General features: G+C 36.8%; 3 protein-coding genes across 5 annotated transcripts in view; all 3 read left to right on the top strand.

The window, feature by feature from the left end:
- Nucleotides 1-1,312: 1,312 nt before the first annotated feature.
- LOC117909146 lies at nt 1,313-13,556 on the top strand. Its single transcript, XM_034823037.1, has 14 exons — nt 1,313-2,600; nt 2,742-2,885; nt 3,123-3,253; nt 3,384-3,594; nt 3,982-4,219; nt 4,303-4,453; nt 4,528-4,830; nt 9,275-10,616; nt 11,057-11,215; nt 11,423-11,577; nt 11,861-12,071; nt 12,522-12,759; nt 12,841-12,991; nt 13,062-13,556. Exons 1-14 carry the CDS (start codon nt 1,340-1,342, stop codon nt 13,344-13,346), a joined length of 4,980 nt encoding a protein of 1,659 aa, XP_034678928.1. The 5' UTR covers nt 1,313-1,339; the 3' UTR covers nt 13,347-13,556.
- Nucleotides 13,557-15,194: 1,638 nt separating this feature from the next.
- On the top strand, nt 15,195-21,268 carry LOC117908781 (G-type lectin S-receptor-like serine/threonine-protein kinase At4g27290). The gene is made up of 7 exons (XM_034822518.1): nt 15,195-15,204; nt 18,771-18,917; nt 19,139-19,293; nt 19,545-19,755; nt 20,250-20,487; nt 20,571-20,721; nt 20,792-21,268. The coding sequence occupies exons 3-7, from the start codon at nt 19,144-19,146 to the stop codon at nt 21,074-21,076; spliced, it is 1,035 nt and encodes a 344-aa protein (XP_034678409.1). The 5' UTR covers nt 15,195-15,204; nt 18,771-18,917; nt 19,139-19,143; the 3' UTR covers nt 21,077-21,268.
- LOC117908780 (G-type lectin S-receptor-like serine/threonine-protein kinase At4g27290) overlaps nt 16,964-23,694 on the top strand; it is a 42,397-nt gene continuing 35,666 nt past the window's right edge. For all 3 annotated transcript variants that reach the window (XM_034822515.1, XM_034822514.1, XM_034822513.1), the window contains exon 1: nt 16,964-18,272. In XM_034822515.1, coding sequence (XP_034678406.1) covers nt 17,000-18,272 — 1,273 coding nt within the window. In that variant the 5' untranslated portion in view covers nt 16,964-16,999. The remainder of the gene's footprint in view (nt 18,273-23,694) is intronic.

Raw genomic sequence — 23,694 nt, 5'->3', positions numbered from 1 at the left:
TAAATTCTTAACTAGTATATATATTTTTTTTTTGTAAAAAATATTATATAAAATATTTTTTAAGATGATACGTTATTCTAATATTAAATTTTCTTATAAAATGAGAAAAGCTATAAGGAATATCTCAATAACATTTTCGAATCTTCTAATTGTGTAATAGAGATATTATATAACCCAATGTTGAATTGAGATTTTATTTTTAATATCATATATATATATATATATATATATATATATATATATATATATATTAAATTTCTATTAACTATATAAGTGTGTTTTTAATTATGAGATCTTAAAAAGATAATATCGAATCTTCTGATTGTGTAATAGAGATATTATACAACCCCACGTTGAATTGATATTTTATTTTTAATATTATATATGTATATATATATATATATATATATATATATATATATATATATATATATATATATATATATATATATTAAATTTCTCTTAATCATATAAGTGTATTCATGAGATCTTAAAAAGGATAATATCGAAGAATGCAAATATTCTTCTTATCTTGGTCTTTACCTCATCTTTTATTAGAAAGTGTCCAAAATTCTTAATTAGTATCGATTACCTTTTATAAAGAATATTATATAAAATATTCTAAATCATGAAGAGAAGATGTTATGAAATGAAATGGAGAGATTGCCTCTATATTGTATTGTAAAATTATTCTCTCACATCAGTGGATATACGTATGATTGGTTGAATTATGTTAAAACTTCGTAGGGTTTTATGTAAATTATTTATGTTTGTGTCTTTGAACTAACGTAGTTTGTATTGAAGTTTATGTTGACACCGACATCTTTCCGTTTTTTTCTTTAAGATAGACACTAACATTAGTTTATACCAATTAAGGAACCTTGGACGGGGGCAACGTGTGAACTGACTTATACAATAGTTAGATGCTTAGTTTATGCATATAATTTACCAATTAAACATATTAAATAACATTTGAGGTTGCCCTCTTTGTAGCATTTGTCAAATTATTATAAACGCCCGCCAATTTGGAGAAGCATTGAAAATCAAGTTTGGAATCATTACCTCTGAAATTACGGTTTGGCCGCCTATTAAAATATACTTTCACTTCTTCTTCTCCTCTGCATCATACGTATTAAAGTCATTCAACTCAAGGGACTCTCCCAACTCCCACCCAATTTGGAATATATATTCGAAGAAAATTATTGATTGCTTGCAGCTCATTGATTATGACATTATGGTCATTGGTCAACCATCTGAAAACTACATTAGATTTGGAGTAAAAGGAGAATAGGGGATAGGTTACTGCAGAAGGGGTGTCATTCTTCCTTGTGGGGTATCGATGGAGGGCTTTGCAACACTTGTACTTGTCTTCTCCATCTTAAGAATCTCCATTGCAGTCGATACACTGACTGTAAATCAAATAATTACAGATGGTGAGACCATAACTTCAGCTGGTGGGAGCTTTGAGCTCGGTTTCTTCAGTCCGGATAGTTCCAAGAACCGATACGTGGGGATATGGTACAAGAAAGTGGCTACTAGGACAGTTGTATGGGTTGCCAACAGACAAATCCCACTCACTGATTCATCCGGAATTTTGAAGGTCACCGACCGGGGAACTCTTGTCATTCTCAATGGTACTAATACCACAATTTGGTCTTCTAATTCATCACGACCAGCACAGAATCCAAATGCTCAGCTTCTGGACTCTGGAAATCTTGTCATGAAAAACGGAAATGATAGTGACTCAGAAAATTTCCTGTGGCAGAGTTTTGATTATCCATGTAATACTCTTCTACCAGGCATGAAATTTGGACGGAACAGAGTGACGGGCCTGGATCGGTACCTGTCATCATGGAAGACCACTGATGACCCCTCTATAGGTAATTTCACATATCGGCTTGATCCTGGTGGATCTCCACAACTACTGGTGAGGAATGGTTCAACTGTGACCTTCCGCTCTGGACCGTGGAATGGTCTACGGTTCAGTGGTTTTCCTCAATTAAGGCCAAACTCTGTTTATAGCTATGCTTTCATTTTTAATGACAAGGAGACGTATTATACTTTTGAGCTTGTCAACAGCTCAGTCATTACGAGGCTGGTGTTAAGTCCTGAAGGCTACGCTCAGCGATTCACATGGATTGATCGAACCAGTGATTGGATCCTCTACTCATCCGCACAGACAGATGACTGCGACAGTTATGCATTGTGTGGTGTGTATGGCATCTGTGAGATTAACCGTTCTCCCAAATGTGAGTGTATGAAAGGGTTTGAGCCAAAGTTCCAGAGCAATTGGGACATGGCGGATTGGTCAGATGGATGTGTTCGGAGTACTCCAATGGTTTGTCAGAAGAGTAACGGGTTTTTAAAGTACTCTGGTGTGAAATTGCCCGACACCCGCAACTCCTGGTTTAATGAAAGCATGAACCTTAAGGAATGTGCATCCCTGTGCTTGGGGAACTGCTCTTGCACTGCTTATACAAATTCAGATATCAGAGGAGGAGGAAGTGGATGCTTGCTCTGGTTTGGTGACTTGATCGATATCAGAGAGTACACTGAAAACGGGCAAGATTTCTATATAAGGATGGCTAAATCAGAATTAGGTATGAGTTTATCTGTTCCTTACCTGAGAATTATAAATTCTGTACAAGTATTCAAAGGCAAATATTGCACATGTGTCTGTCTCTCCTTTGTATCCCTTACTTCTTAACTAATTAGCTTGATTGCTTTGCTTTTGGATCAAGATGCTTTTGCAATGACAAATAGCGGTTCCAAAGGGGCGAAGCGGAAGTGGGTCGTTGTCAGCACCGTGTCAATTGTGGGAATGATTCTCCTAAGCCTGGTCCTGACCTTGTATGTCCTGAGGAAGAAGAGGCTAAGGAGAAAAGGTAATAACCTATATTCCATGTGCTACTAAAAGTTCCCCTGTGTGGTCCAAGAGAGGGAGCAGGGGAATGACCTGGATCGATTACATAATTGATGAATTGATCTAGTCATGATCATGGGTCAAGTTCAGGTTTTCTTTGTACTTGACTTGCCCCCAAAATTTTGACCCATTATATGTTGCTTAATTTGTATTCTTTTCATTCTCTGCTTTGCATGAAAAACTGAACACAATTGTAAAGGAGCAGAAATCAATGAAAGAGAGGAAGATCTAGAGTTACCATTATTTGACTTGGATACAATTTTGAATGCCACTGATAACTTTTCAAACGACAATAAGCTTGGAGAGGGTGGTTTTGGACCAGTCTACAAGGTAAGAATGTGGTCTTTTCATTGATACACTGTTGTGCAATTCTAATATAAGAGCCAAAACTTTTTGAAACTCCTTTATGTGGATTTAAAAGTTTGAACATGCAAATATGATTTTGAAAGTATGGTTTTAGGGTATGTTGCAAGATGGAAAAGAAATAGCTGTGAAAAGGCTGTCAAAAGAATCTAGACAAGGACTTGATGAGTTTAAAAATGAAGTTATACACATATCCAAACTTCAGCACCGAAATCTTGTGAAGCTTCTAGGATGCTGCATTCATGGGGAAGAGAAGATGCTGATCTACGAATACATGCCCAACAAAAGTTTGGATTTCTTCATTTTTGGTTAGTCTCTAAAACCCCAATATAGTCTCAAATTGCTTTAGTGATTTGTCTTTATGTTTTATTTCTCAAGACATATGCCTTCCTTATATTCGAGATTGATTTTTGACCAAATGCTCCAAGATAAGGTACCAACTAGAGAATTCTTGTTTCCATTTTTTTCTAGTCCATTTGAAACCATGGGGATTTTGAACCCCTAATGTGAAAAACCACTACTCTTTTCTTTCTCCTCTTGACAATTTTTTCTTGTCACTAGAAATGGGCATGGGTCACTCCGAGTTGAAATATTTGAGATTCATTTGTTTCTATAATTATTTTCAACTTTTCAAGAATTTAATTAGCAGAATGAGTTATCCTGAATGAATTACAAAAATAAATAAATTTTGACAGATGGAATGCAAACCTTGGTATTAGATTGGCCTAAACGCTTTGTCATTATCAATGGTATTGCTCGTGGGCTTCTTTATCTTCATCAAGACTCCAGGCTCAGAATAATCCATAGGGATCTTAAAGCAGACAATGTTTTACTTGATAATGAGATGAACCCAAGAATTTCAGACTTTGGCATGGCTAGAAGTTTTAGAGGAAATGAATCTGAAGCAAGAACAAAACGGGTGGTTGGAACATAGTAAGTACATATGAAAATGTTGTCAATAGTTTATTTCCCTTGCTTGTAACATCATAATATCTTAATTTAATGGTCTCCTACAGTGGTTACATGTCTCCAGAATATGCCATTGATGGAGTGTACTCAACAAAATCAGATGTTTTTAGCTTTGGGGTTTTGGTGCTAGAGATTGTAACTGGGAAGAGAAACAGAGGATTTAACCACCCGGATCACGCCCTTAATCTTCTTGGGCATGTAAGTATCGAGTAATATCTCTCTATTTCATTGCAATAAAACTACTGCTGATCATCTTGCTTTGTATGGTATAGGCATGGACACTCTATATGGAAGGTAAGCCTTTGGAACTGATTGATGCATCCATGGGGGACTCCTATAATCAATCTGAAGTGCTACGTGCTCTCAATGTGGGACTATTATGCGTACAACGTAGTCCAGATGACCGACCAAGCATGTCTTCTGTGGTTCTGATGTTGAGTAGTGAGAGTGCATTACATCAGCCTAAAGAGCCTGGTTTTTTCACTGAAAGAAATGTGCTGGAAGGAAGTTCTTCAGCAAACAAGCATGCAATTTTTTCTGGCAATGAACACACCATTACATTAATAGAGGGTCGATAGAAGGCATTTCGTGTTGATTTTCCTTTTTTTTTTGGTCTTGGTTCAAGATCTGTGACTGTATAATGATTGTTGAGGTGGGTTCAGTGATGATAGGTTTATCCAGCCAGGTTATTCAGTCTAGTTAGTCTTTACCTGCCCCACTTGTACATGCAATGAAAGTCAATATTCTGTATTAAAGTTCAATAATAGAAGCTGTATGTCATAAAATTTCCCAGTACACATTTGGATGGATTTATTTATTTTTCAAATATCCAGTCATTTGTATGTAGTAATATCCTGAAAATCTTGACTCTGCTCTTGGTTCTTTTTGTTGTTTATAGATTATATTGTTGGCAAATTAATTAGCACAATGAGAAAGGTGAAAAAATACCACACATTACAATGTGAGGGTGCATAGCCTCAGCCTAAAGAGCCTGGTCTTTTCTCTCAAAGCAATGTATTGGGGACAAATTCTTACCCTGACATGCAAGGGCCAGTTTCAGCTGATTATGCAGTCTGGTTAGTCTTTGCCTGTTGGGTAGTATTATGAAAGTCATTGATAAGTATTAATTAAAATTTAATAATACAAGCTGTTTGTAGCATTTAAACTTTCCCTGTATGCATTTTTATCTGTCATTTTTATCCTGGAAACCTTGGCAAGGAAAGAGAATCACTGCAACAGTCTTTCTGTTCTTGCATCTTTACTTCACCTTGTAATTCTTCTACAGAAGAGGTGAGATTGGCCATAAGGAAAGTCCATAGGTGCCTTCAAGGTATGAGCTAATCCCTTGTCCATTTTAAGAGGTATAGAAAATAAAATTTTAGACATTCAATCCATTGGTAAATGGACCCCTTATTTGTGTCCACTGTTACTTTTGTACATGGAGGTTGGTGTTCTCTTAAGTCATACAAATCACACAGATAATCAATTCAAGGGACCACGCCGCCTAATAATATAGACTACACATTCAAAGAAAAGAATTGATTATTCATATGAAGAGATTTCTAGAGCTATGGCCTACCAATAGGAAACTAGATTGATCGTGATGTTTGAGGGAAACTTTGTCAAATCTTACAGGGGAAAAAAACAGAAAAGACGAGGAGACTTAGAAAACACCTATTGATTGATGCTCTTACAACATTTGTAGTTATCTTCTCCTATGTATTCTCCCTTTGAAGAATCTCCATGGCAGTAGACACCATAATTGTAAATCAACTCATTAGAGACGTGAAGACTATCACTTTAGCTAGTGGGAGCTTTGAAATGGGTTTCTTCAGTCCAGGTAATTCCAAGAACCGATACTCAGGGATATTATACAAGAAAGCCTCTAATAAGCCTATGGCATGGGTTGCCAATAGAGAAAGTCCACTAAAGCATTCATCAGGAGTTTTAAAGGTCACTCATTTGGGAATTCTTGTTGTTATCAAGTGTACTTATCCAATTCTTTGGAATACTAATTCATCATGTTTTGCACAAGATCCAAAAGCTCAAATTTTGGAATTTGGAAATCTTGTTATGAAAAATGACAATGATTTCGATTAAGCATTACAAAGCTTGATTGATTACTAAGGGATTTTTTCAACAATATGATTGTGAAGTAGTTTACTAAGTCACACCAGTTTCCGTGTTTTCGGTTTTTGACAAACTCTCGATATTTTTTGTAGTTGCATTGTGAGTTTGTGAGGGAATATTAAAAGTTATTAATATATTTAGTTATTATATTTGATTACTATATATTTATTTATTTAGTTATTTTATTAGATTATTTTTATTTTTATTTTTAGAAGTAAGGGTAAGTTATTTTTTATTTTCTTTTATTAAATCTATTTAAATTTTAATGGTGTTGCATCTATTTTCAAGAGAATTCATAATGAGAAATTTTAGATTTTCTTTTCTTTTCTCTCTTTTTCTCTTTGAATTTTTAAAGGTCCACAAGGCCTTTCAAAATGTGAGTGAATGGAAGGACTACTCCACTAATCATCAGATGAGTGACAGGTTGTAAAGTAATCTGGTATGAAACTCCCAGACAGGCAGAACTCCTGGTTTAATCAAAGTATGAACCTCAAGGGTGTTGGGTGGGGCTCAAACATCTGCACTTATACTCCTTATGCTGATTCAGATATAAACAAGTGGATGTTTGACCTGGTCTACTGATTTGATTTGGTAGATATAGCTGAAAATGGGCAAGAGCTTTATATAAGGATGGCTGCATCAGAATTAGGTGCCTTACATAAGAAAAGTAAATTTGACATAAAACTTCAAGGAGGGAAACAGTTTCTTTTATATAAAGTATATACCTATTATCTGAAGTGTAGCACTGGTCCACATAAAACTTCAACATGTTGTTTTAGCTTTCAATTACAGTTAAATATATTGTATAATGCATGCATGAGCATGCCTCTTGAGTCTAGGCCTGTTAGGATGTTTAGCACAGGAGATAAGATGTTGAGAGTGCAAAACAGAGCAGAACATAGGAGATAACATCACGGCATGAGAGAAATACAACTCACCTCTGTTTCTTCTTTCTCTGTTTTCCTTTATATAGAGAGGATTACAAATTGGTTGGAGACTCCCACTGATTCTATTTTTCATCTAATTCTAAAGCTAACCTCAACTAACTATGGAACTGTTAAAGTTAGCCTCAACTAACTCTGAAACTAATTTTGTTCTGGAACATTCTGCCTAATACGCCACCTCAAGTAAAATGGGGACACCTTCACATTGAACTCAACCTTAAGGACAATGAGCTGGGATACAGACAAGGGCTTTGTTAGTATAGCAGCTACCTGATGTTTTGTAGGTACATACTGAATATCTAACTCTTTCTGCAGCACTTTGTCACATACAAAATGGACATCTACTTCAATGTGTTTGGCGCGTGCATGTGCAACTAGGTTGCAGCAATGCAAGCTACCCCAATGTTATCACACTAGATTACAGGACGTGTAGAACTAGGCACTTGTAGGTCTTTTAGTAAGGCTTGTAACCAGGTCACCTCTGTTGCCGCATGAGCCAATGCTTTGTATCCAGACAAGAGTGTTGGATCTTGCAACATCCTTTTGCTTGGGTGAACTCCATGAACAATGCTAGGGCCAAGAAAAACATAGAAGCCATTAGTGGACCTTTGATCATTGACACAACTGGCCCAATCAGTATCTGAGAAGCTAGTGAGACTGAATCCAGATGCTGATTGAATGTGCAGGCCATGATCAATATTCCCATGCAAGTATCTAGAACTCATTTACAAGCTTTCCTATACATATCAGTGGGACAATGTAAAAATTGACTTAATTTATTTACAATTTAAGATATTTCTAGTCGAGTGATTGTGACATATTGTAATGCCCCTACAGCGTTGTGATACAACTTCTCATTGTTCAGCTTAGGTCCACTAGAACTAGATAGCTGTAGGTCCATAACTGCTAGTGTAGGGCAACTTTTGGCTTGTTCCATGTTACTTCGTTTTAACTTACAAGTCAATTATATACTTGGACCGAGTTAGATAAAGTCCTGTGGAATCCCAAAACACAAAGCTCCCAAGTCCTTTAGTGAAAAGGATCTGTGATGCTCTAATTATGACGTGTGCGAGTTGTTAAGTGATTGAGATCATTCTTCCCTCTTTGCAATGTATGAGCTATTTGTTGATTGAGAGGATTCTTCCCGGGATGATTCTTTCCTTATATCCACAGCCCCTAAGGGATTACAAGAAGTCATTGAAGCTCAACGAGCCTTGGGACTTGTGAGAAAACAAAGTAGTCCCCGGCGAGCATAACCGACTTCCGTGCAGGTCTCGCCGACTGTGGTGACTTTGCTCAAAGCTTGATTCCAATATATAAGGTGTAAACAAGTCTGTACACCCATATAAATTTGAGTCAAATGGTAACAAGTCACGTGGGGAGAATTCCAAATTTAGAGAAAAAAGTAATGAGAATCCAAATCACAGTAGCCTGCTGGCGTGTCATTTCGGATGGTTAGTCAGTCCAAAAGTCTTCCTAGCACACCCTGACAAGGCGTGAAAGTTACTCGTCACTCGTTGACGTTTAATCAGAAACTGGACCACCTGAATATCCCCTGTATTTTTTTTTTTTTTTCAATCCTATCAGTGGCTGTAAGTTGTAACTGACATGTCCTGTAAACTTGGCAAGGAAAGAGAGTTGATACATCTGTTCTTGGTCTTTACTTCAACTTGTATTGTTGTAATCTGCGATATTCGATCAAAAGGAATAAACTAATCCCTATTCCATTTTAAGAGGTATAGAAAATCAAATTTGGATGCAGGAGAAGATGATGACCAATGGATGGTTAGTCCAATGATGGATGTTAAAAGTCAAACAAATGAAACCACACACTGCTGAATACCAAGAAAGAAATGGAATGAATATATTCATGGAGTTGCGGCTGACCATTGAAGAATGACATTGACTTTGACATATGAAGCAGGTTAGGCCAATTCTCACATAGGGGAAAGGAAAATATAGGGAGACTTGCAAAGCACCTAAAATCTCAGGCATTCTTTATCTAGGAACAACTATGGATTCTCTTACAACAGTTGTATTCATCTTCTCCAATGTATTTTCCCTCTTAAGAATCTCCACTGCAGTAGACACCATAACTGTAAATCAACACATTAGAGATGGTGAGACCATCACTTCAGCGGGTGGGACCTTTGAATTGGGTTTCTTCAGTCCAGGTAATTCTGAGAATCGATACTTGGGGATATGGTACAAGAAAGCGTCTACTAAGCCTGTGGTATGGGTTGCCAACAGAGAGAGTCCACTAACTGATTCATCAGGAGTTTTGAGGGTCACTCATCAGGGAATTCTTGTTGTTGTCAACGGTATTAATAGAATTCTTTGGAATTCTAATTCATCTCGTTCTGCACAGAATCCAAATGCTCAGCTTTTGGAATCTGGAAATCTTGTTATGAAAAATGGCAATGACAGTGACCCAGAAAACTTCCTATGGCAGAGTTTTGATTATCCATGCGATACTCTTCTACCAGGCATGAAGCTTGGAAGAAACACAGTAACAGGCCTGGATCGGTACCTGTCATCATGGAAGAGTGCTGATGACCCTTCTAAAGGTAATTTTACTTATGGGATCGATCCTAGTGGACTTCCACAACTGGTTTTGAGGAATGGTTTAGCTGTAAAGTTTCGTGCTGGACCATGGAATGGTATTCGATTGAGTGGGTTACCTCAATTAACCAAAAACCCTGTTTATACATATGATTATGTTGCTAATGGAAAGGAGATATATATTATTTATTATCTTGTTAAAAGCTCTATTATTATGAGGCTTGTGTTAACTCCTGAAGGTAAAGCACAGAGGTTCACATGGACAGATGAAAAAAATGAATGGACTCTTTATTCAACTGCACAGAAGGATGACTGTGACAGTTATGCATTATGTGGTGCATATGGAATCTGTAAGATTGACCAATCTCCCAACTGTGAGTGTATGAAAGGATTTAGGCCAAAGTTCCAAAGCAAATGGGACACGGCAGATTGGTCAGATGGATGCGTTCGAAGTACTCCACTGGATTGTCAGAAGGGTGATGGATTTGTAAAGTACTCTGGTGTGAAACTTCCAGACACGCGGAACTCCTGGGTTCATGAAAGCATGAACCTCAAGGAATGTGCATGGATGTGCTTGAGGAACTGCTCTTGCACTGCTTATGCAAATTCAGATATCAGAGGAGGAGGAAGTGGATGCTTGCTCTGGTTTGATGAATTGATTGACATCAGGGACTTCACTCAAAATGGGCAAGACTTCTATGTAAGGATGGCTGCATCAGAATTAGGTATGAACTTTTCTTTTTCTTACATGAAAAACATAAATCTGATACAAATTTCATGGTGTATTTATTCACCTTCTATACATGCCTCTCGTTTAAAAGCTTTATCTCTTCCTCAAACACTGCTGATGTGAAAAATCTGCAACCAACTACCAAGCACATTATGTTAGGGAATAGCTTATGTATTTTCTGAACACTAGGGTGTAAAGCAGAGGTCCACTCAAAAGTTCGAATATTTTTCTTTTAGATTTCAATTATAGTGAGCTAGATGCTATACCAGCCCTCAAATCCTATGGCAATTGTAGTTCCTTGAACTCCTGTTTTTATGTTTGTAAACTACAAATATATTTTGTATTTTGGATCAATGGTTACTGCTCATAGGAATTTATGGTTTTTCTATTTTATTTCCTGGTTTTCCTTCTTAATTTCTTTCCATCTGTGTCAAGAAGCTTCTTCAAGCCTAAATAGCAGCTCCAAGAAGAAGAAAAAGGAGGTCATTGTCGTCTCTATATCAATTACTATATCAATTACAGGAATAGTTCTTTTAAGTCTTATCCTAACCTTGTATGTGCTCAAGAAGAGGAAGAAGGAGCAAAAGAGAAAAGGTATGTAACACATCATAGTGCTTGTATCACCATATGTATTAGTCAAAAGTACTTCTACACGTTCTCTGATTACGTAATAATAAAAAAAAAGAGTAATGGATTGACCTAGCTTGATTTTATAAATAATGAAATGATCTAGTCTTGGAAATGGGCTAAATTCCAGGTTTGTGAATTCTTTAATCCTTCATTCCATTCTCCATTTTTCAGGATACATGGAACACAATTCAGACGGAGGTGAAAAAATTGAAGGCCAGGAGCATCTAGAGTTACCATTATTTGACTTGGATATATTATTGAATGCCACCAATTACTTTTCTAGTGACAATAAGCTTGGAGAGGGTGGTTTTGGACCTGTCTACAAGGTAAGGGTATACTTTGCTTTTTTGGCAAAAGACAAGTTACAAATTAATAAAACACTATAGATACATAGCTAAGCATCTTGAGAAGTAGTTGATGTCCCCAATCCTCATAGTATATAAATGAAGCAACATGTATCAAGGCCACTATATGCCTTAAAGTCTTGAAGCCGGTGTATTTGTCAACGTTTTTGTGTCTCTAGTTTCTTTAGGGCTCCGCATATTAAATATCGACAAGTTTCCTTTAATGTGGAAAGCTTTCAGAATAAAAAGAATGTGATGTTTTCAGGGAATATTGCAAGGGGGACAAGAAATAGCAGTGAAGATGTTGTCAAAAACTTCTAGACAAGGATTAAAAGAGTTCAAAAATGAAGTTGAATCCATTACAAAACTTCAGCACCGAAATCTTGTAAAGCTTCTTGGATGCTGCATCTATGGCAGAGAAAGGATGTTGATCTATGAATACATGCCTAACAGAAGCTTGGACTTGTTCATTTTTGGTTTGGCTCTCTAAAACCATTATATAGTTTGTTTGTCTAGTCAAGTGATTTCTCTTTTCTTTCTCCTCTCCTATGCATGCTGGGGAAATTCTTTATTTACAATGCATTTAACTAATATGAAAGAAAAATTATTGGGAACTAGATAAAGCATAGATGGATTAATCTAGAAAATTTTTCTTACTTCTATTTTCTCTAACATTTTGGCTCTTATATAAAAAGTTAGGGGTTTGGAACCCTACCATTAAGATTCATTTATCTATTTTTGCCTTCTTGATAGTGTTCTTTAATAATTGAGAATGAGTTTCAATTATACTCACTTTTGTTTTTATATGTCATTGCTATGAACAACTCTCATGGAATTTGAAATTATTTGTTTCTTGAAATATTTTCCATTTATTTCAATAATCTAAGTAGTACAATGGGTAAACTTGAATGGTAAAAATTGGACAGATCAAATGCGAAGCGGGGCACTAGATTGGCCTAAGCGCTTCCTCATTATCAATGGGATCGCTCGAGGCCTTCTTTATCTTCATCAAGATTCCAGACTCAGGATAATCCATAGAGATCTCAAAGCAGAAAACATTTTACTAGACAATGAAATGAGCCCCAAAATTTCAGACTTTGGAATAGCAAGAAGTTTTGGAGGAAATGAAACTGAAGCAAACACAACAAGAGTGGCTGGAACATTGTAAGTATATTTAGTGATATATATAGAGTCTTTATCTCCATTGCTTGTGAATTTAACCCCTTCTTCAATGGTTTCCTATAGAGGTTATATGTCTCCAGAGTATGCAAGTGAAGGATTGTATTCTACAAAATCCGATGTTTTTAGCTTTGGTGTTTTGGTACTAGAGATTGTAAGTGGGAAGAGAAATAGAGGATTTAACCACCCAGACCACGAACTTAATCTTCTTGGGCATGTAAGTATTAAGTAATATTTCCTTATTTCAATATATAAAAGTAGTGCTGATCCTTCTTTAAACTATCTAGGCATGGACACTCTTTATAGAAGATCGGTCTTCAGAATTTATTGATGCATCAATGGGGAACATTTGCGATCTATCTGAAGTGCTGCGTTCAATCAATTTGGGTCTATTATGTGTGCAACGTTTCCCAGAGGATCGACCAAGCATGCATTATGTGGTTCTGATGTTGGGTGGTGAGGGTGCACTACCTCAGCCTAAAGAGCCTTGTTTCTTCACTGATAAGAATATGATGGAAGCAAATTCTTCCTCTGGTACTCAACCTACCATCACACTGTTGGAAGCTCGATAGAAGATGCTTCATGTTGAGGTTTTGTTGTCTTTAGAACTGTGACTTCAACTACTTTTGGCAACTTTTCTCAACCACACTACTTAGTTTCCAACAAAAGACTCATTTAAGATGTTATCAGGTGATTGGTCTTTGCTGCAGCTTTTTGTATGGATGATAATAGTTATTTGTAGCATATAAGTTCAATAATAGAAGTTGACCATATAATGAAAACTATCCTTTTCAAAAATACTAATCACTTGCACGTTGTAGGGGAAACCTTGACTCTGTTTTTGGTCTTCGGCTGATCTTTCATTTCTTCTAAGAAGGGTTTTTGTTTCTCTCTTGAATGATTTAATTAGATTACTATTTTAATATGTCAGAATCAAGTAAAGTAATAAAAAAAAAGGAGGAAATTTATGACCTTTTAACATTTTAGCATCAAGAACAAGAGGTTATGTATGTAAACAATTCACAGAAATCACAGTGAAACCACAAACAATAACTAACGTGCTTAATTATTTTGTGGGGCTGACATGTGAGATTTACATAGATTCTAGCTGCAAATTGGGATTGATTTATTTATTTATTTGAAGGGCATATATGCCACTTAGTGCTAGAATACACATCCAGGAAAAATGATCGATTGATCATGGCCAACCAACCAAAATTGTCTTGTTCTATGTTTGTCAACAGTAAATCAACTCCTTGTAGATAGTGAGGTAATCACTGGAGCTGTTGTCAGCTTTAAACCAGGGTTTTTCAGCCCAGGCAATTCCACAAATTCAGACTTAGGGATATGATACAGGAAAGTGTCTATGGAGACTGGTATAATTCCCTCTCAGCTAATTCAACGGCAATTTTAAAGGTCATGGACCAGGGAACTCTATCCATTCCTGGTGACAACCAAAAATAGGTATGTACTAAGTACTCCTTGAGGAACACAGCCCATTTCAACCTTACATTAAGAGAAGAGACATTCCTTAGGTACCATCCACCAATGGTACCTCCACGAACCTCCACCTGATCACTGGGATGTCCGCACTGACAAAACCTGTGTCTCCTGATATGGAATCTAGTAAAAAGGTTGCAAGCACCACCATGACTGAGTCAGAAAGTCAATGAACACTACTATATAAAAGGCGAGCCAACCCATTGTAACGATAACAATGAAATAACATTCCAATAAGAAAAATAGCTTCCAATTCCCAAGTGCAATCCATTAATGAAGAAGTTCCAAATGTTGAGCTTTTGGAATTTGAAAATCTTGTCATGAAAATTGGAGATGATAGTAATCCAGAGAACTTCCCTTGGCAGAGTTTTGATTATCCCTGCAATACTCTTCTACAAGGCATGAAATTTGGAAGAAACACAGTGACAGGTCTGGATTGGTTCCTATCCTCATGACCCTATTAAAGATGATTTCATATATTGGCTTGATCCTAATGGCTTTCCACAACTAATTCTGAGGAATCGCTAAGGTATGACATTTTGCTCTAACAGTGGAATGATGCTCAATTTATTGGGTTTCCTCAATTAACACCAAACCCAGTTTACACACATGCTTCTGTTTTGATGAAAAGGAGATGTGCCTACATATGAGCTTGTTAATAGCTCAGTTTTCATGAGGCCTTTTAAAATGTGAGTGTGTGGAAGGACTACTCCACTAGATCATCAGATGAGTGACAGGTTGTAGAGTAATCTAATATGAAATTCATCTAAAGGGGGTTGGGTGGGGCTTAAGCATCTGCTCTTATACTGCTTATGCAAATTCAGAGATTAACAAGGAAGTGGATGCTTGGCCTGGTTCAGTGATTTGATTTGGTAGATATATCTGAAAATGGACAACAGCTGTATATAAGGATGGCTGCATCAGAATTAGGTTCCTTACATAAGAAAAGTAAATTTGACACAAAACTTCAAAGAGGAAAAGAGTTTCTTATATATAAAGCACCTATTATCTGAAGTGTAGCTCTGGTCCACATAAAGCTTCAACATTTTGTTGTTTTAGCTTTCAGATACAGTTAAAGATATTGTAGAATGAATGCATGAACATGCCTCTTGAATCTGGGCCTGTTAGGATGTTTTTCACAGGGGATAATATGTTGAGACTGAAAAACAGAGCAGAACATGGGAGATAAAATCACGGCATGGGAGAAATACAACAGACCTCTGTTTCTTGTTTCTCTCTTTTCCTTTCTATAGGGAAGATTACAAATTGGTTGGAGACTCTAACCGATTCTTTCTTTTACCTAATTCGAAAGCTAACCCCCACCAACTGTGGAGCTGTTAAAGCTAACCTCAATTAACTCCGAAACTTATATTGTTCTGGAACATTCTGTCAACATGCTACCTCAAGTGAAATGGGGACACCATCACGTTGAGCTTGACCTTAAGGATGTTGAACAGGGATAAGGGCTTTGTTAGTGTGTCAGCTACCTGATCTTTTATAGGTACATACCGAATGTCTGATTCTTTCTGCAGCACTTTGTCACGTACAAAATGGACATCTGCTTCCATTTGTTTGGTGCGAGCATGTGCAACTAGTTTTGCAGTAATGCAAGCTACCCTATTGTTATCACACCAGATTACGGGACATGAAGAACTAGGGAATTGTAGCTCTTTTAGTAAGGCTTGTAACCAGGTCACCTCTGCTGCCGTGTGAGCCAATGCTTTGTATCAAGACTCAGTGTTGGACCTTGCAGCGACCTTTTGCTCACGTGAACTCCATGAGACAGTTTTAGGACCAAGAGATGGACCACACAACTGATCCAATCAACATCTGAGAAGCTAGTGAGACTGAATCCAGAAGCTGATTGAATGTGCAGGCCAGGATCAATACTCCCATGCAAGTATCTCAAAACTCATTTACAAGCTTTTCCGTAATATATGAGTGGGACAAATCACTACAAGAAGTCATCGATGCTCAAGGAGCATCGGGACTTGTGAGACAACAAAGTAGTCCCCTTTTCAATTTTTATACCCCTTTTTGATTTATGCTCGGAGAAGCATATTCAACACACAGGTCTGGCCGACTGTGATGACTTCGCTCGAAGGTTGATTTCAATATCAAAGGTGTAGACAAGTCTATACACCCATATAAATTTGAGTCTAATGGGCCGCGTGGGGATAGTTCCAAAGTTGGTAAAAAAACGAGACACTAGAGAATCCAAAAAGCCTGCGGGCGTGTCATTTGGGCCAGTCAGTCAGGCCCAAATTAGAAACTGGACTACATGAATATTCTCTGCATGTGAGTTGTGACTGATCTGTCCTGTAAACTTTGACGAGGGAAGAGAGTTGCTACAGCGGACTTTCTGTTATTGGTCTTTACTTCAACTTGTAATGCGCTTCAAACGAAGAGGTGAGATTGGTCATACATTGTTGTATAAACTACTCTCTAGTCCATTTTAAGAGGTATAGAAAATTAAAAATTTGGATGTAGATGTGATGTTCTCTAAGTCAAACAAATCATTCATATATTAAACTCAAGAGACAGCACCGAATACCAATAAAAAAATGGAATGAAATGATTTCCGGAGCTATGAATGACCAATGGAAAGTTACATTGACTTTGCTGTATGAGGCAGCCTATGCCAAATCTTAAAGGGGGGAAAGAAAAATATAAGAAGACTTGGAAAGCACCTAAAATCGCAGGCATTCTCTATCTAGGAACAACTATGAATGCTCTTACAACAGTTGTATTTGTCTTCTCCAATGTATTCTCCCTCTTAAGATTCTCCATTGCAGTTGACACCATAACTGTAAATCAACCCATTAGAGATGGTGAGACCATCATTTCAGCGGATGGGAGCTTTGAACTGGGTTTCTTCAGTCCAGGTAATTCCAAGAATCGATACTTGGGGATATGGTACAAGAAAATGGCTACTGGGACTGTAGTATGGGTTGGCAATAGGGAAAATCCATTAACTGATTCATCAGGAGTTTTAAAGGTCACTCAGCAGGGAGTTCTTGTTGTGGTCAACGGTACTAATGGAATTCTTTGGAATACTACTTCATCACGTTCTGCACAGGATCCAAAAGCTCAGCTTTTGGAGTCTGGAAATCTTGTAATGAGAAACGGTAATGATGGCGATCCAGAAAACTTCCTATGGCAGAGTTTTGATTACCCATGCGATACTCTTCTACCGGGCATGAAGCTCGGAAGGAATAGAGTAACAGGCCTGGATCGGTACCTGTCATCGTGGAAGAGTGCTGATGACCCTTCTAAAGGTAATTTTACTTATCGGATTGATCTAAGTGGGTTTCCACAACTATTTTTGTGGAATGGTTTAGCTGTAAAGTTTCGTGGTGGACCATGGAATGGTGTTCGATATAGTGGAGTACCTCAATTAACAAACAACTCAGTTTATACATTTGTTTTTGTTTCTAATGAAAAGGAGATATATATTACTTATTCTCTTGTTAACAGCTCTGTTATTATGAGGCTTGTGTTAACTCCTGATGGTTATTCACGAAGGTTCACATGGATTGATAAAAAATATGACTGGACTCTTTACTCAACTGCACAGAGGGATGACTGTGACAATTATGCAATATGTGGAGCATATGGCATCTGTAAGATTCACCAATCTCCAAAATGTGAGTGTATGAAAGGATTTAAGCCAAAGTTCCAAAGCAATTGGGACATGGCAGATTGGTCAAATGGATGTGTTCGAAGCAATCCACTGGATTGTCAAAAGGGTGATGGATTTGTAAAGTACTCTGGTGTGAAACTTCCAGATACGCAGAATTCCTGGTTTAATGAAAGCATGAACCTTAAGGAATGTGCTTCCCTCTGCTCAAGGAACTGCTCTTGCACTGCTTATGCAAATTCAGATATCAGAGGAGGAGGAAGTGGATGCTTGCTTTGGTTTGGTGACTTGATTGACATCAGAGACTTCACTCAAAATGGGCAAGAGTTTTATGTAAGGATGGCTGCATCAGAATTAGGTATGAACTTTTCTTTTTCTTACTTGAGAAACATAAATCTGATACAAATTTCATGGTATATTTATTCAAAGGTTTTTAATCAGTTGTTCACCTTGCATACATGCCTCTAGTTTTATCCCTTGATTTGGTGACTCAAAGCTTTACCCCTGTTTCAATTGTTGCTGATGTGAAAAATCTGAGACTAACTACCATGGACATTATTTCATGGAATAGCATACTTATTTTTCTGAAGACTAGAGTGTAAAGCAGAGGTCTACTCAAAAGTTAGAATATTTTTCTTTTAGATTTCAATTATAGTAAGCTAGATGCTATAACACACTAATACACCAACTGATTTGTGCCTTGAAATCCTATGGCAACTGCAGTTCCTTGAACTCTGCTTTCATGGTTGTAAATTACAAATATATTTTGGATCAACAGTTACTACTCATAGGAATTTATGGTTTGTCTATTTTATTTCCTGGCTTACTTGCTTAATTTCTTTCCATTTGTGTCAAGATGCTTTTTCAAGCCTAAATAGCAGCTCCGAGAAGAAGAAAAATCAGGTCATTGTCATCTCTATATCAATTACAGGAATAGTTCTTTTAAGCCTGGTTCTGACCCTATATGTGTTGAAGAAGAGGAAGAGGCAGCTAAAGAGAAGAGGCAAGTAACAAATCATAGTGCTTGTATCACTAGGTTCATTAGCTAGAAGTACTTCTGCATGTTGTTTGATTATGTATTACTCGAAAAAGGAGAAAGGGATTAACTTGGCTTGATTTGATAAATGATGAAATGATCTAGGCTTGGAGATGGGTCAAGTTCATGATTTTTGTATATAGGATTTATGCATTCTTTAATTCTTCATTCCATTCTCCATTTTGTAGGATACATGGAACACGATTCAGAAGGAGATGAAACCAATGAAGGCCGGAAGCATCCAGAGCTACAATTATTTGACTTGGATACATTAGTGAATGCCACCAATAACTTTTCTAGTGACAATAAGCTTGGAGAGGGTGGTTTTGGACCTGTCTACAAGGTAAGGGTATACCCTACAACAATTTACAAGTTAAAAACACACAGCTAAGCATCTTGAGAAGTTGTTGATGTCCCCAATCCTCATGGTATCTAAATGAAGCCACATTTAGATATATGCCTTAATGCCTTGAAATCAGCATATGTGTCAACATGGTTGTGTCACTAGTTTGGTTAGGGCTCCTCCTTTTGAATATTGACAAGTTTAATTTAATATGCAAAGCTTTTACAAGAAAAAGAATGTAATATTTTCAGGGAATATTGCAAGAGGGACAAGAAATAGCAGTGAAGATGATGTCAAAAACTTCTAGACAAGGATTAGAAGAGTTCAAAAATGAAGTTGAATCCATTGCAAAACTTCAACATCGAAATCTTGTAAAGCTTTTTGGATGTTGCATTCATGGCAGAGAAAGGATGTTGATCTACGAATACTTGCCCAACAAAAGCTTAGACTTGTTTATTTTTGGTTTGGCTCTCTAAAACCACTCTTTAGTTTCTTTGTCTATTTGATTGGCTTTCTATCTCTCTCTCTCTCTCTCTCTCTCTCTCTCTCTCTCTCTCTTTCTCTCTCTCTTCCTATGCATATGCTAGGAAAATTCTTTATTTACAATGGATTTGACCAATCCTCAAGAAAAATTGTTGGAAACAAGACAAATAGTAGATTCATTTTTTTAGAAAATATTTCTTCTATTTCTTCCAATCTTTTAATCTTTTGGCTCTAGTATTAAAAAACTAGGGGTTTTGATCCCTAACATTAAAATCTATTATCCATTTGTGTGCCCTTGATAGTGTTCTTTAATCATTGAGAATGAGTTTCAATCATGCTTACTTTTGTTTTTACAAGTCATTGCTTTGAAGAACTCTCATTGAATTTGAAATCATTTATTTCTTGAAATATTTTCCATTTATATTCACAATCCAAGTAGAACAAGTTAACTTGAATGATAAAAAAATGGACAGGTCAAATGCAAAGTGTGGTACTAGATTGGCCTAAGCGCTTCCTCATCATCAATGGGATTGCTCGAGGCCTTCTCTATCTTCATCAAGATTCCAGACTCAGGATAATCCATAGAGATCTCAAAGCAGAAAACATTTTACTAGATAATGAAATGAACCCCAAAATTTCAGACTTTGGAATAGCAAGAAGTTTTGACGGAAATGAAACTGAAGCAAACACAACAACAGTGGCTGGAACAGTGTAAGAAGTATATCTAGTGATGTGTATATCCTCTTATCTTCATTAGTTGTGAATTTAATCCCTTCTTCAACGGTTTTCTGCAGAGGTTATATGTCTCCAGAGTATGCAAGCGAAGGATTGTATTCCACAAAATCTGATGTTTTTAGTTTTGGTGTTTTAGTGTTAGAGATTGTAAGTGGGAAGAGAAACAGAGGATTTAACCACCCAAACTGCAACATTAATCTCCTTGGGCATGTAAGTATTAGGTAATATTTCCTTATTTCAATATATAAAAGAAGTGCTAATCCTCTTTTCAATTGTCTAGGCATGGACACTCTATCTAGAAGATAGGTCTTTAGAATTTCTTGATGCATCAATGGGGAACACCTGCAATCTATCTGAAGTTATACGCACAATCAATTTGGGCCTATTATGCGTGCAACGTTTCCCAGATGATCGACCAAGCATGCATTCTGTGGTTCTGATGTTGGGTGGTGAGGGTGCATTACCTCAACCTAAAGAGCCTTGCTTCTTCACTGATAGAAGTATGATAGAAGCAAATTTTTCCTCTGGTACTCAATCTCCCATCACATTGTTGGAATCTCGATAGATGAAGCTTCATAAATTGGTGTTTTGTTATCTTTAGACATGTGACCATATAAGCTTAGGTTTCATGCTTAAATCACTTTTGGTAACTTCTCCTCTAACCTTGATTCATCTAAGATGTTATCAGGTGATCAATATTTTTTTGCTGCTTTTTGTATGGATGATGATAGTTATTCATAGTACATAAGTTCAATAATAGAAGTTGACCCTATAATAAAAGCTATTCTCTTCAAAAATGCTTATTACTAGCACCTTTTAGGGAAATCTTGACTTTGTTTTTGGACTTTTGGTGATATTTCAATTGTTCTAAAAAGGGTTTTGGTTTCTCTTTCAAATAATTTAATGAGATTACCATCATAACATGTTAGAATCAAGTAAAAAAAAAAAAAGAAGAAAAATATGACCACAAACAATAACTAATGTGCTAAATTAATTTGTGGGGCTGACATGTGATATTTAAGTAGATTCTAGCTGTAAATTGGGATTGATTTTGTTATTTATTTGAAGGGAATATATGCCACCTAATGCTAGAATATGTATCCAGGGAAAATGATTGATTGATCATGGTCCACCAACCAAAATTGTCTTGTTCTATTAAGTCAACAGTAAATCAACCCTTTATAGATGGTGAGATAATCATTGGAGGAGGTGGCAACTTTAAACTGGGGTTTTTCAGCCCAGATAAATTCATTCCACAAATTCAGACTTGGGGATATGATACAGGAAAGTATCTATGAAGACTGGTACAATTCCCACTCAGACAATTTATCGGGAATTTGAAGGTCATGGACCAGGGAACTCTTTCCATTTCCCAAGTGTTGCTAATAGCATAATCCATTCTGCAGAAAGCCCAAATGCTCAGCTTTTGGAATTTAAAGATCTTGTCATTAAAATTGGAAATGATAGTGATCCAGAGAACTTCCCATGGCAGAGTTTTGATTGTCCATGCAATACTCTTCTACAAGGCATGAAATTTGGAAGAAACATAGTGAGAGGTCTGGATGGGTTCCCTATCATATGGAAGAGCACGGATGTCGACCCTATTAAAGGTGATTTCACATATTGGGTTGATCCTAATGGCTTTCCACAACTAATTCTGAGGAATCGCTCAGCTATGACATTTTGCTCTTGACAATGAAATGGTGTTCAATTTAGAGGGTTTCCTCAATTAACACCAAACCCAGTCTATACATTTTGAAGAAATGGAGATGCATCTACTTATGAACTTGTTAATAGCTCAGTCATCATGAAGCCTTTCAAAATATGAGTGTATGGAAGGACTACTCCACTGGATCATCAGATGAGTGACAGGTTGTAAAGTGATCTGGTATGAAACTCCCGGACAGGCAGCCTGGTTTAATCGAAGTATGAGCATCAAAGCTTCGTAATTTTTCTTGTATCCTCGGGAAGTTTAAATGAAGGCTAAGGTGGTGTTTGTTTTTTTACTTAATTCTAAATAGAACCTTAATGCTTAATAGTGTTAAATATTGGATTGTTTGTTTTTGTAGTATTTTATTTATATTAAGTATTAAAAAGTAAAGAAAAATCAATATATTAGCTTTTATATTAAAAAAAATTACATATTTTAGTTTTTTCTATTTAGTAAAAAGTTTATAATAAGTTACAAAAAAGTAGAAAAACAAATGACCTAAATTCTAAAAACAAATTGCTTTTAATAAAAAGTAAAAAAAACAAACACCACCTAAGTCTATCGTGAATGGCCATTTTTTTTATAACATGCCTTCAAATATTGAGAGTCTCTATTGGTCCAACTCTCTTTCAAGCATTTTGGATCTCTCTCGTAACAGAGGCCAACTTTTGAGTGAGTGGTTTCTCAATAAACTCATCCGCACTAGCATCCAGAAATGCCTGCCTCTCCCTTTCATATGAGCATGCAGTAATACCCAACGTTTTGCTATGAATGCTCATGGCTTGAATCTATTTGGTGGTCCATCATACAAGAATAGGACCTAATACAAAATACATGAGTTTGATAATACAAAATAGAAAGAAAATATAAAGACATTTAATATTGGAAAAGAAAAAAACATATATTTCTAAAATACACAAAAAACAAATAGATTGAAAAATTCTTAAAGAGTCTAGCAAATAATCTAAACTTATAAGGTTAAATTACAGTTTAATCCTTTTGACAACACAAAACATAATTAGTATGCATCACTTAGCATGACTTTGTTAGATTTTTTTTTGTTGTTTCTAAATTATATTATTGGCAGATTCATTAGCATAGTGAAGGTGAAAATATAGCATACGATACACATAGTACACGTTGCATGTAGAGTTACGGGTCAACGTGCTGGGCTAGCACGGCCCACTTAAAAAGTGTGCCAGGCCGGGCCGGGCCGGCCCATGCAAGGAAAAGAGATGGCTCGACACGGTCCATAAGTCCGCGGGCTAATCGTGTCGGGCCCGGTCGGGCCGAGCCGTGCCACGTGAATCGCTGACGCGCCCAAGAACGTCCCCACCTCAATTATTGTCCGGGGCTTCACTCGCCGGATTAGGTTTTCGAAAACGACTCCGTTCGAGGCCCACCCCTTGATTCTCTTCGGCCTGAGGAGGTGGGCCACGTGCGGCGGCGGGAACGAGTCGAACGGCGAAGTG

Source organism: Vitis riparia, chromosome 19, assembly GCF_004353265.1.
Source record: "Vitis riparia cultivar Riparia Gloire de Montpellier isolate 1030 chromosome 19, EGFV_Vit.rip_1.0, whole genome shotgun sequence".
Taxonomy (NCBI): domain Eukaryota; kingdom Viridiplantae; phylum Streptophyta; class Magnoliopsida; order Vitales; family Vitaceae; genus Vitis; species Vitis riparia.
Note: the sequence above shows the minus strand (reverse complement) of the source record. Positions and strands in the feature narration are given on the sequence as shown.